Genomic DNA, 12,251 nt, shown 5'->3' with positions numbered 1-12,251 from the left:
GGTCACACGAGAAAAAGTTGGAAGAGGGAGCGAGAGAAAAAAGGTAGAGAAATTCTATATCTGTTTGGCTTCTTCTCTAACAGTCCTCCATCTGCGTTTTCTTGATGACCTCCGTTCAGCTTTCGTGCGGCTGCAATCCTTTACTACTCTACGAAACACTTTGGAGGTCGCTTATTAGGTTTGATAGATTGTCCTAACATAATTTTTGGCATAATTCGTCATTACGAGGATACCTTTCCACTATTTTCCGAAAAAAAGAACTGCTAGCATTATGATTTGCACTTTTGGCTAGTTTTGCAACGCAAAATTGTCAATTTTTGATCGTAAAACCAATTCTTTGGCCAGAGATTAAAGTTACGGGCAAATTTAAGTAACGACTCATCTTGCCTGCTTATTGTTACATTCATGAGTCCTGGGTTCAGAAATGAAGTGACGCAGGATTCTTTCCAGATGGCGTCCGCGTTTTTTGCTGTTCCAGCGGTTTACCTTTCTACATTCATCTATCGCTGCAAATACTCTGGAAGACAGTAATAGCCGAGGAAATCATAATGAATTATGCACTAGTGAAAAGGCTGTGGTTGTAAAGAGGGTAAAGGCGTTTGCCATTTACTTGCTTGTTATAACATAGTTAGTTCTGAGGTGTTTCTTGCGAAATTTAAAGTAAAAAGTAGAAATATAATTTCTACATTTTTTGTTGAAACGGGGGACATATATAAATTTTCAAAAACCAGCATAATCAGTATTGGCATAATTTTAGAAATATACGAGCACTGCTAGTAGCATATTCAGCGGCTCAGTTGTGAGGCAAGCTATCAAAACCTAGTCGCTTAGGGGAGTTTCGACTGTTGTACGTTGTGCCAGAGGTTACATTTGAATAGTAACACCGTCTTATGATTTTGTTCACCTAGACTCAAAAGCTAGAGGTACTGCGCATGGTCTAGGAAAGGGTAAAGAAAACAGCAGACATTTTGGTTATAACGTGGACTCTGACCCGGACGTTTTGCTCGATTACAGTAAAAACGAATTTGCCTTTTCCAACACTTGCGGGTTATTTTTACTGTACGGACGTTTTCACTGAACCACTGGCGTATCTCTAGCGTACCTGCGTACGCCGATTTCGTCGCGCGTTTTCAATCAAATCGTCGGTTTTTCAGGCGAAATCGTCGTATTGCATGGGAACGCTACTAGTGAGCTCAGTGCAACCATAACGAAGACGGAAACGAGAAAAGAAGCAAAAAAAAAAACTGCGTAAGGTGTGCACACTTTTTGGCAGGTTTCGTTGCCGTCATTGTACACTGAGATCGTCGCTTTAAAAATCTAACAGGGGAACCCAACGACGGTTTTCCTCAAAATACGTTGAAAACACTTTTTAGGTTAACTGGAGTACTTTTACATGTAGATCTCCAGAAATGCATTCTAAGCGGCGCTACAAAATTTTTACCTGTTCGTTCATCTTAGGGGAACTTAAGTCTTTTCGAAATTACAAGGGTTCAGTATGATTAGCTATTATTTTCCCGAAAATTTTAGGTGTAATTTAACATTTTACAAAAGTGAGAATTTTTCTGATTCCTCTCTCCATCACATTTTGGAATTAGAAAATTTTACTTTTCCTTTTTCTAAGAAAAATATTGTAACCTGGGAAGTAAAAAATGAAAAATTAAACTTCATAAAATCGTAGGGAATTCATTAGATAAGCTTCGAAAATCACGGCATTCACATAGAAATTTTTAGCCGTCCTCAAGCAAAAGAAAATTCTAGGCAGTGTTTGCTTCTCCGAACAGATATTTTAAAGAGACCCTCATCTAAGATCTCGACTCACGACTATGATTTCGTCGGAAATAGCCATACAGAGTGTACAGAGGCTCACTGGCTTTCTTCTCCGGCTTGAGCACTACCCACACGACCCATTTTCCCGCCAAAATAATCCGATGCTGCGGGCGGCAAACGTGGCGAGATTTCCCGCCATTTTCACCAGTTCTGAGGTGTATGTAACTAACCGCCGGTTAGAAGTTTTGTTGATCTGAAAGAAGACAAAATGTGCGATGGTCTATCTTTTCAACGACAAAAACAAGTACAGAAGACCGAAAAGCAAAATAAGAGGGCCAGTAAGAACGTAAGTATCGAATAATAAGTGGGAAAGAAAAAGTTTGGCCTCATGATCATATAAAAACTAAGCTTAAAGTTTATATTACAGTTTAAAGTCCTGTGCATTTTTAGCTTATAATCTACACGTTTTGTTTGCAATAACAGAAACAACAGCTGGTCGAAAAGGCAATCCCAAATATTGCAGACGCCATTAAAACAGTCGTGAGTCAAAGCGAAAACAAGGATTTTAGAACAAAATGCCTTAACCTTCTCAAGGTTCGTGTTTACACTGCAAGGGTCTTTAAGCTTATTTCTGTCTTTAAAAGCTACTATTAAAGCTTAACTCCTCTCAAAACGTCATCAAAGATTTCCACATTTCTGCAGATCAAAGATGAGAAAGGTTTTGACGACGTACTGACCAAAAAGTTGTGGAAGATCGCGAGTTGCAGATTGAATATCAAACCGGCAGCAGAAAACGAAAGTCAGGTTGGAGAGCTTTTTAAAAGCTTGTTTAACAGATAACTTTTAGATCGTCTATTGTTCTTACATGAAAACACTTTATTTCACTTCTTTTTCAATGTTATATTTTGTGTTTCTTAGGTCGTACCGAAAAATGGAGCAAAAAATAGGGAGAACTCCGAGGTAAAAGAATTATTTTTTGACTTCTTCACTTCATCACGACACATTATTTCACTATTTAGTTTCCAAGTTGTTCTTAACATTACTAGTATTGTAACAATAGCCTGTTTCATAGTGTTTCAGATATTAGGTTGTCACCAAATCACCAATTTTTGAAATGGCTATCTTTTTTTGTTCCAAGGTGACAAAATTTAGACCCTTCGGACAAAAATTTTAAAGGTGCCGACAAAAAATGAATCTCAGTTCTCAAAGGGGGCCGAAAAAAAAATTGAGGGTTCGGATTCCAGTCATCTTTGTTTTTTCTTTGTTTTTTTTTTTTTTTTTGGGGGGGGGGATAATAAATGGAACGTTTCCTTGCAGGCTATCATTATATGTATACTAAGTAGTTTTTCGGTTTATTTTCGTATCTTTAAAGCTTCCAATAAAGAAAAATGCAGTACACGAAGAAAGTGGCGAGGACTACTTTGATGATCTAGCTGGAGATATAACATTTTACAACAGTGATAACTGTATAACGATTGGCCGTCAGGCAAATGAAACTACGGATGCATCATCAGAGCCGGACTCATCTTTTGAGCTACTTGCTGAATTGTACTGGGATTCAGATCACTTATCCGACGAAATGCTCCCAGGAATTGCCCAAAATTCTCCAAAGAACTATTTACAAGGCCATACAGGAGCTTGTGACAAGGCACTGTATGTATCTGCATCGCAAGAAAAATCATATGAATGCACTGTAGATCCTCCAAAGGAAACTCAGTGCCCTCAGCAGCAAAGTACAGAAAAATGTTCTCTTATAAAGGAAGTGATAGATCTTACCAGTCCTAAAGCTAAGCTACGATGTTGTAAAGATGCATCAGAACCAACTGAGGCAAGTACAAGATCAAATGACTGGCTACAAGAGTTTAGCCAGGACTGTTACTGGGTTGTACACAAAAATATTCCTGAGCAACAGGAAGCAAAACAATCCTCAACAACACAAAATGCAACATTGAGAGCCTGCTTAGAAGCATCTCTTTCATGTGTCAGTGTTTCGCAAACTGTGCGAAGTGAAGATGACTTTGATGCCCTTGCGGAATTCTTAGTTGACTAGACCTCCATAAAGTCTGACAACAAAATTATCACAAAAATAATAATATTATTATAATAATTTCTCCTAGTGACAAAACTGAGATTTGAATATACCTAGTTTCATTCCATTATAACAATTTATTATCAAAAAGTATGCACAGCAGTATTTAATAAATCACAAATATATTACATGTAATAGTGATAGCTCCATTTCATGAAAATAGAAAGGAATTGTTGTCATGTTGAGCAAAGGTACTTAATATCTTTTTGTGTTATTATTTCTGCATTTCTGTACAAAATTTTAAATTTGCAAAATAACAATTGAAGGGTGTCCTGAAAAAAGGGCATAATTCGTTTAATATCAATAACAAACAAATTACGCCCTTTTCCCAGGAAACCCTTCAATTACAATGCTTTAAATACATTTCTAATAATACTGACTCTCTCCTAATGGACACCTAGAGAGATTAACTCTCTAAGGTGGGACACTTCACTTAGACAGACACTTAACTCCGGTCCCAAAACTGTCCACCTTCCTCTATCATATAGAGAGATGACTGTATTTAAGTGATAGTAGAACAGCATCTCTAGTAACAAGCCTCACTAATAAGTGTTTATAAAGTTATTGGCATATTTTTTTCTCTGATTCAGAACCTGAGAGATCATAAAAATGGAAACACTGACCAAAATATAAAATGTTCAAGATCATACTGTAATTTTAAATTTCACAGGTAGGCTTTCATACGAGTAGAATATAATGGGCAACAGATTGCGTTGAAATAAGCTAAAAGTGGTAAAAAAAAATCATACTTCAGCCTGTCTTCAGCTTCTTCCCAATTTTGTTCCACATTTTCTTGTGTTTTAAAATTTGCACTGTGATTTTTAAATCAATTTTCCAAAAATATTTATTTCCAAGGCCACCAGTAGCAGTTGACGAAACCGTTGAAATGTTTCTGACAACTCTCATCAAACTAAACTCCCATTTTCTACAAAAAAACTTTAAAAGTACTTTTAGTTAAACAAAAGTATTAATTATAAATTTTTAATTGAAATTTGATACTATGTATTATTTTAAATAATAAAGTAGACTGGTACCAGCATTGATACTTCCGAACAATATTAATTTCTATCACTTGTATTAAAAATATTATTTTATAGAATCCTGAAAAAAAAAAAGTCTTCTGTTTTCAACTTGAAATTCGTATTAAATAATTTGACCTACTCCAGTGATTCGTGACAATACACCAAGGAAGATTCCAACAACACAACCAAGTATTACTAAGAGCTGTAAATGACTGAACAGAAGATCTTTCATTAACAATTCCACTCTACTTGAAGGCACCTCTTCTTTTCTCCTTGTTGTGTAGCTTTTAAGTTCTTGTTTCAAGTTTTTAATGCCTTGGTCCTGTTAAGAAAACATACTATGTTCAACAAATCACTTATCAAAGCTGTTTCCACAAAAAAAAAATAAAAAGAAAGGTTTAAGCAGGTTAAGGTGTAGCCTGCATCACAGACGTAATTTAACTTTGGTAAGTAACGTCTGCAAAGCAGCACTGAGATCCTAGTTCTGGACCTCCAATGGATTCAAGTGCCTTTCAAATTTCTTTTCATCCTGATTGGCAAATCAACAATGGATTTTTTAAGGGGCCAATCATGGTGCGTCGTACACTCAAATCCTGGTACACAGGTGGGGCCCAGACCAAGGACTTCGGCAATTAACCAGAGTTTAGCTTCAGCTGTGGCTAAGGCTAGTTAAGATGTAGTATGTTTGGTAATTGACCACCAAGAGGTTACACAGACTTTCACGTCTGTTTTAAGTATCCACAAAGTTCAATCTCTCACTATTCCTTCCCCACCCCAGCTGTCTCAATGCCTTGGAGAATAATGATTGAGGGATTTTTTTACTATCCATGGCCATGACATTATTCTTACCCACTGATTGCTAAATGATTTCAAAACTTAAAAGAAACCCTATGATTTGCTCTTAGCCAACCTAAAGTTAGCTTAAGGATGCTCATACAGAACAACCCTCGCAACATAAGGAGGTATGATGCATGACTCCTTGACCCCAATGACAATAACTAAGACTCAGACATAACATTGCCTGTTTAAGTGAATACATTTTACCAGGACCTTTGCTAAATTGGGCTTCGACCAGCTTTATTTGGGGCAGACCAACCCAAAGGGGATAGGTATGAATCGGATGCAGAGGTCCCATGAGGTGCAATCCAACAGATATTACAAACAAATTATGGCTTCCTTAACATCTAGTAGTGATTTTTCCAGTCAATAGCAACATCCAATGTTTGAACAGGTTTAATCATGCAAGTTCGTACTTTATACTTTCCTACCTGACTATAGGATGTAAATCTCTCCATAAGTACAGGCACTACATCAGTCAAAAGATCTACTACATAAGGCTTCACCAGTGATCTAAGTGATGAGAGTTTAATACCAACAGAAGACAGCAGCTGCCCTTCAGGCGATGATGCTAATGAGTGCAATTCAGTGGTTATAAGTTGATCTACTGTTTCAGACTGTAAAATTCTCTGCAAATGTCCTTCAATGTTCAACCTAACTATCTGATGATTTAACTTCTGTTTGCTGTACAATTTTAAAAATTCCTCGTCAAAGAAGATATCAATGACTGAAGTCCTCACACTTTCACAGATGTGCTGATAACGATTGACGATGATTCTACAAAAAAAGCAATAAGGTAGTAGAGAAAAATAATATGTTATAACGAATAATGAGGCAAATCTCTAGTGCAAAAAGATAAAGGGGCAAATGAAAAGCTTTGTCTGGTCTTGAAAGTTGAATTCAGTGATTCAGTTATTCTTAGTATTCTCAGGCTAGACTGCCAGTAAGGAGTGGGTTGCTGAAAAATTATTATAATAATTCTGCATTATGTACATTAGTTTAATCTACAGGATCAGATAACTTTTTTATGAGTTCGTTTATTTTATGACAAAATCACTTTAATTACATGGGTTATAAAGTTCTATGGAAAAAAGGAAAAAATGGTCTTAAAATGAAGGCTATAAATTCATTATTATCATTGTTTGTCCAAGGAGCTTAACTTGGTTTTTAAATATCTGGTGTCTACTTAAGAAAATCTAGGCTTTGAAAAAATTTGTGTGCTATAATAATTATTATTCCACATATTTTGATGAACCACATCCCATAAAAACAGGGCTTTGCATTCAAATACAGATTGGAAGACTAAAAGAAAACAAAAGGTTTTAATGGTTCCAGAAACACTGAAAAAATGTCCTAGCTTTTAAAACAAACTTTTCATCCATCTTACCCAGTTCCATAAAGACCAGGAATCTTTTTATAAAACAAAGTCACTGCTAAATAATTAACACAGCCTCCTGTAAATCCAAATGTGCCACAGGAAAATAAATAGTGAGCAATATTATGCCACAGAGATGGACGTTCATAAGACAAGAGAGACAATGCAAACAATCCAATGATACTGAAGTGTAGACAGATCAAAATAGAAGCCACACCACTGTTGGATATCCAGCGGAGAAATTCATGCCAGAGTAGTGGAAGTCTGTTTTGTACTACCGATTCTTGACAGTTCACCCATGGATAATAGGATTGGTTAACACTGTGCTCCATCTGTTGAGAGATGTGAGGATTATACAAAGCACACATGTCTGTGAGAAACTTAGTGCCCCAAGTAAACACTAGGATGAAAGTGATTCATGTGAAACTTTAAGAAAACCAAAGCCATTATCTCTGGCCAGTCACATTCAAAAGAAACGCAGGTCGTCTGAGACCACTGTTTTAAGGATGATAAGGTTTATTAAGAGTCACAGTATTTAGCACTTCTGCTAATTGTTTAGCTGTCTTGTTTTACAGTTGCTTCTCTATTAAGCAGCCTCCTATTAATCAGCCACCCTCTTTATCTTTTAAGTGACCAGTCACTAAAGTCCCACTGCACATACAGTGGAAGCTTTCCTCCTGTCAGAGACACCCTCTGGACACGGAAAAGGTTGCCACTTCTGAGAATGTAAATTAAAATACAGAGTTTGTATGGGAGGGTTTTGTGAAGATGGCTGTAAGTGGAGCTGTCAGATCATGTGTCTTGTGGGTTTGCAACCAATGTATCAGCGGACATTTCGGTCACTATAATGGTCAAGCATCAGTCGAGTATCGGATGACTCTCAGTCAAGTCTTAAAAACAAGTCTCAACCAGCAGATGGCCACTCTAGTCCATAGGTCAGCAGTCACTCAACAGTCAGTTGTACTCCACCGACAAATCACCAACAGATCATGGACACTTAACTGACATAACAACCAATACCTTGGTCGACTGTAGTTCAAAGTAACCAATATGTCGACCAACAGATGACCGAGATGTTGGCCAATACATGAAAATAGCCCACAATTTGGTAACTGATCAATCTGGTGTCAGCCACAGCCAATAGGTGTGATGAGCAAATAGTGTCCTCTGCGTGTCATCTCACAGGTACCTTGTAACAAAGGGAAACGCATTGGGGGTGAGGTTGTATAGGCGATGCTGACTGTCAACTGATACATCAACATTCAATACCTCACTGGAACTCAACCTATGGCTTACCAATACATTGCCGATGCACTACCATTGCTATTGCGACTGACTGATGGTCAATCTGTCAACTGATACTCAACCCAAAGCAAAACTCCACTCGGCCAATATACTGACTGACTCTCGACCGATACTTGATCGACACTCAACAGATATAGCGACCGATATGTCAACCACAAAGTTACACTTGCCCCTTCCTTCAGGGGGGCTGTATTCACAAAGTTTTATCCTAGGAAGTAGTAGGTGATTTAATTACAATAATAAAATAATAGTATACATAATTTGAAATATTTTTAAGTATAATGCGCTCTATATTAAGACTAAAATGATAAAAGTAAGGGTACTAAATGTTTAGGTATTAATTTCGTTAAACAATTCTCTCCAACCACTTTTTTTCCTACCTTATTCACACGGGTATTAAAACGTTACTGCTGGATATGTATTTACCATGTGATGCTATGGAACAATGGGATCAATTGAAAAGAAGCTATCTTTAAAACGGTAAAAGCAAAAGTCACTGGTCCATGGAAAATTGTATCTTGTGCTTAGAACCTCAAAGGTTCTACGATAATATTTATGTACAATGCAGACAATTCATTGGTCTGATGTAAAAGATCACCCAGTGAACAAAAAGCCAGGAAACTTCGCTCAAACAAACCAGGCGTGTGCATATACAACATAAAGTATGAAACATGACCCTGCAAATAAATTAAACGCGTGATCTGTCAAACTTTAACAAAACTTAAAAATTTATTTACCAAGTGCGCCTTCGTACTGCTACTGGATCTTTTCGGTAAACTGTGAAAATGCTCTATAATTTTATCCTAATCCAAAGTTTAAAACAGAATTAACACTAAAAACCTAAATTATCTAAGCTTTACGTACCTCCTCAAAATGAGATCTCTGGGCTATCAGAGATCTCAGTTCCGTCTTCTCAGTATCCACACTCTCCAAAAACGTTCCATATCTACTCCTCGACATCACATACTATTTCTCACAACGCATGCTTATTTTTTACGTTTTTACGGAAATCAACCAAACAGAAAGTTTACGAACCGCAGGAACCGCCATGTTCTTTTAATATTCACAACTTATTCACTGGTTTCGTTTCTTATCCCAGTCCCAGTCCCTATTCCTTCAAGCTCGCGAGGGAGAAATTTCGAGTAGGGGTGCGCTCGCGCGCTCTGCAAACTTAAGAACTAGCCAAAGAACTACTTACCAGTGCTTACCATGCAGGCTACTCACAGCCCATAACATGCACTTTTTAGAAGGTTAATTTTGTCGAAAATGACTCCGCGAAATGACGACCTCTTAGGCGCGTGACGTCTTTCGCGCGTTGTGCGAAAATCGCGATACCAGACGATGTTTGTTTGTTTCTTGGTTTGTTTTAATGGCGAATGAAAGATAAACACGCTGCTGCATGCTAGCAGAGATGAATAAAGACCACTTATACTTCGTCACAAAAGCAGAGAGAGAATAGACAGTCGTCTGTCTTGGTTTCGTCCAAAAATTTGCAGACTATTTTACCCACCCCAAAAAAGGAAAGACCTTGCTATGCCTCTCGGAATGCAAATTTTACACTCTATTACGCCTGCAGTTAATGCATGGATAAAGGTTAATGTATGCAAATTTTAAAATCTAGTCTCGGTTAAGTGAATGCAAACTGAAATTCCATTCGTGGAGTAATGTGGGCAGTTGACGTACATTGCTCTTGAGTTTTCCGTTGAATAGGTCAGGTTTGGGCTCGCTGAAACAGCTGAGTAGAATTGGAGGCTTATAAAGAGTTCGCTTTCAACCTCGCATCTACTGCGGTCTCTGAAAACTTCGTTACGATATGGTGGAGTTATTCTAATTCTTCTGTGGCGTGGTAACATCAACTTGTATGTCGAGGACAATCTCTTCATAAACGGCTGAGAATGGAATGTAAGTAGTTTAACGAACTTTTTGGACTCCAATACTGAATTTAAAAGATAACTTTACGGTCTTCGTTTACAGAAAAAGAGTTCTTTCACTTCAGTGGAATTTAGCGCGCCATTTCTCGGGATTATTAAATTAAACTAGTTGTGGCTAATTGGTTTGAAGCAAAGACTTGAAAACTTGGGCAAATTTCTAAGACGCCTCTTCGATGGTAAAAAGTTAAGAAACTGACGAAGCAATTGCGTCACTACAAGAAGAAGTTTTCACTTAATGACTGATTTTTTTAAGTAATCGCTTCTATTAGATTCTTAAGCAACAAAAGATTATTCAACAAAGGATGGTGTCTGAAAATCACAAAATGAATAAACCGAACTCATGATATTATAAAACTTGGGTTAGTTGTTATCAAGAGTCAATTCGACTCGGAAGTTCTTTGGAAGGCGGTAAACCCTAGTAAACACTCACAACTTATCGTGGATTGATACCAGGGCTGCAAGTTTAAAAGCTCTGACAAGGTCTGCTTCGAAGCATCAAAGTTTGATTGAATTATGGAGAAAATCCATCGTTTGTTTGTTCTGCTTTTAACAATAGAGACCATATTTTGCCTGCTCACTTCCCGCAACGTTCCAGATGTTTTCGGTTAAGTTTGAGTGCCCTAGCTAGTAAATAACCGCAAAATATCTTAGAGAGCTCTTCACTCTTCAGCGTTGTCTCCCGGAAGGAAGACGTTAAGGGAATTGTAAGATTGATTTTCTTCAAACTTAACCGCACTTGCTCGTTGCAGTTCAATGCTTTTAGCCCAGCATGAATACTTCAGTAAGTCTACATAGCCGGTCAAACGAGATTAGAGGCTGAATCACTTTAACTGGTCCCTGTGTTAATCAACATATGACTCGCCATCAAAATTTGTTTGGCGGGATCAAAACACTCTAGTCCCTATCTTAAAGCGATTTTCAAACCTAAAATAAGGCGACTACACTGATGAATGTTCAAAAATTTGTCAAAACATCTTCAACAATTGGATCTTATTAAATATTCCGTTTCTTTTAGTGATTCTACGTAATTGTCTGATCAATCCTGACACCCCAAATTCTCTTTCGAGGCTAGAAGTATTTTGTCCGTTAGCCACAATGGCTCAACTCTTTTCAAATATATTGATAGGGTTCGGTCCCCTCCGCTCTGTGAAAGTAATTTGTATTTTAGATAAGAAAATAATGGTAATAATAAAACACAGTTAGCCAATGATAAACGCGCGCACTAATATATTTCTCAATCATATGTGTAACGCTCTAATGGTTTCAACTGCATGACAGTTAAGTTTTAAGCGGAAAAAAAGTTGCCTTAATAATTAGGGTATTTAAATTTTTTCTATATGTATCATCAACTAAGTCATTAGGATGTTTTAGCAGCATCGCTTATGTAACGTACAGAAAATTTCAAATTCATTTTTAGCCTGTCCGCGGACTTTAATTTTTAGTTGTCGTTGTTAATTTTGGCGCCATTTTTTTCACGATATCATACTATAAATCCCGCTCATTCAGTTAAATTGAAGTAAGTATGAGCACACTGTAGTGACAAGACACCCTTCTTGGACTGAAACTAATCGATCACACTGTATGCTGTCCACACGTCCGGGCCATCCGTTTTCGTTCGAACTCGGCTTAGGTGCCAACTTTACGGGCGTCGACACAAAGAAGACGCATCTTCTCCGGAGATAGTAATTACCTGGTAGCGTAAAAAGGTTAACAAAAGGATGAGAGAAAGAGCCTAAATATTGTTTCAAAAATTAGGATCTGCGCCCGGCTAAGGAAACTGAAAGGTTCGACTACGTTTTATTTTCGTCTCGGCCTTGGAAGCGACCTTTTTACTGAGTTCTTTATTTGAACTATATTAATTTGAGTATAAGGCCCTGTCCGCACTACGACGAAAAACTTGTAGAGTTTGCCGGCAAAAAGTTTGA

At 37.5% G+C, this 12,251-nt stretch overlaps 2 protein-coding genes across 3 annotated transcripts in view; one reads left to right on the top strand and one right to left on the bottom strand.

Annotated features, from left to right (window-relative positions):
• Positions 1–4,239: 4,239 nt before the first annotated feature.
• LOC140943053 (uncharacterized) lies at positions 4,240–9,468 on the bottom strand. 2 transcript variants are annotated; one of them, XM_073392092.1, is made up of 5 exons: positions 9,260–9,374; positions 8,776–8,830; positions 7,103–7,422; positions 6,147–6,492; positions 4,240–5,200 (listed from the first exon to the last, which is right to left on the bottom strand). In XM_073392092.1, exons 3-5 carry the CDS (start codon positions 7,420–7,422, stop codon positions 5,000–5,002), a joined length of 867 nt encoding a protein of 288 aa, XP_073248193.1. In that variant the 5' UTR covers positions 8,776–8,830; positions 9,260–9,374; the 3' UTR covers positions 4,240–4,999. The 2 variants fall into 2 exon arrangements, with proteins under 2 accessions (XP_073248193.1, XP_073248192.1); XM_073392091.1 differs by lacking the exon at positions 8,776–8,830 and having other exon boundaries at positions 9,260–9,468.
• A 569-nt stretch (positions 9,469–10,037) lies between these two features.
• Positions 10,038–12,251, top strand: part of LOC140943257 (synaptotagmin-16-like) — a 7,007-nt gene continuing 4,793 nt past the window's right edge. The window contains exon 1 of the mRNA XM_073392326.1: positions 10,038–10,297. Coding sequence (XP_073248427.1) covers positions 10,291–10,297 — 7 coding nt within the window. The 5' untranslated portion in view covers positions 10,038–10,290. The remainder of the gene's footprint in view (positions 10,298–12,251) is intronic.

This window comes from Porites lutea, chromosome 7 (genome assembly GCF_958299795.1).
Source record: "Porites lutea chromosome 7, jaPorLute2.1, whole genome shotgun sequence".
NCBI lineage: Eukaryota > Metazoa > Cnidaria > Anthozoa > Scleractinia > Poritidae > Porites > Porites lutea.
Note: the sequence above shows the minus strand (reverse complement) of the source record. Positions and strands in the feature narration are given on the sequence as shown.

Bases quoted from the DNA above. Each gene is read 5' to 3' on its own strand.
- LOC140943053 (XM_073392091.1), bottom strand. From the start codon at position 9,355: ATGTCGAGGAGTAGATATGGAACGTTTTTGGAGAGTGTGGATACTGAG. The intron at 7,423-9,259 runs GTACGTAAAGCT...ATCTCTCAACAG, and splicing joins AGAGATCTCATTTTGAGGAG to ATGGAGCACAGTGTTAACCA. The intron at 6,493-7,102 runs GTAAGATGGATG...CTTTTTTTGTAG, and splicing joins CCTGGTCTTTATGGAACTGG to AATCATCGTCAATCGTTATC.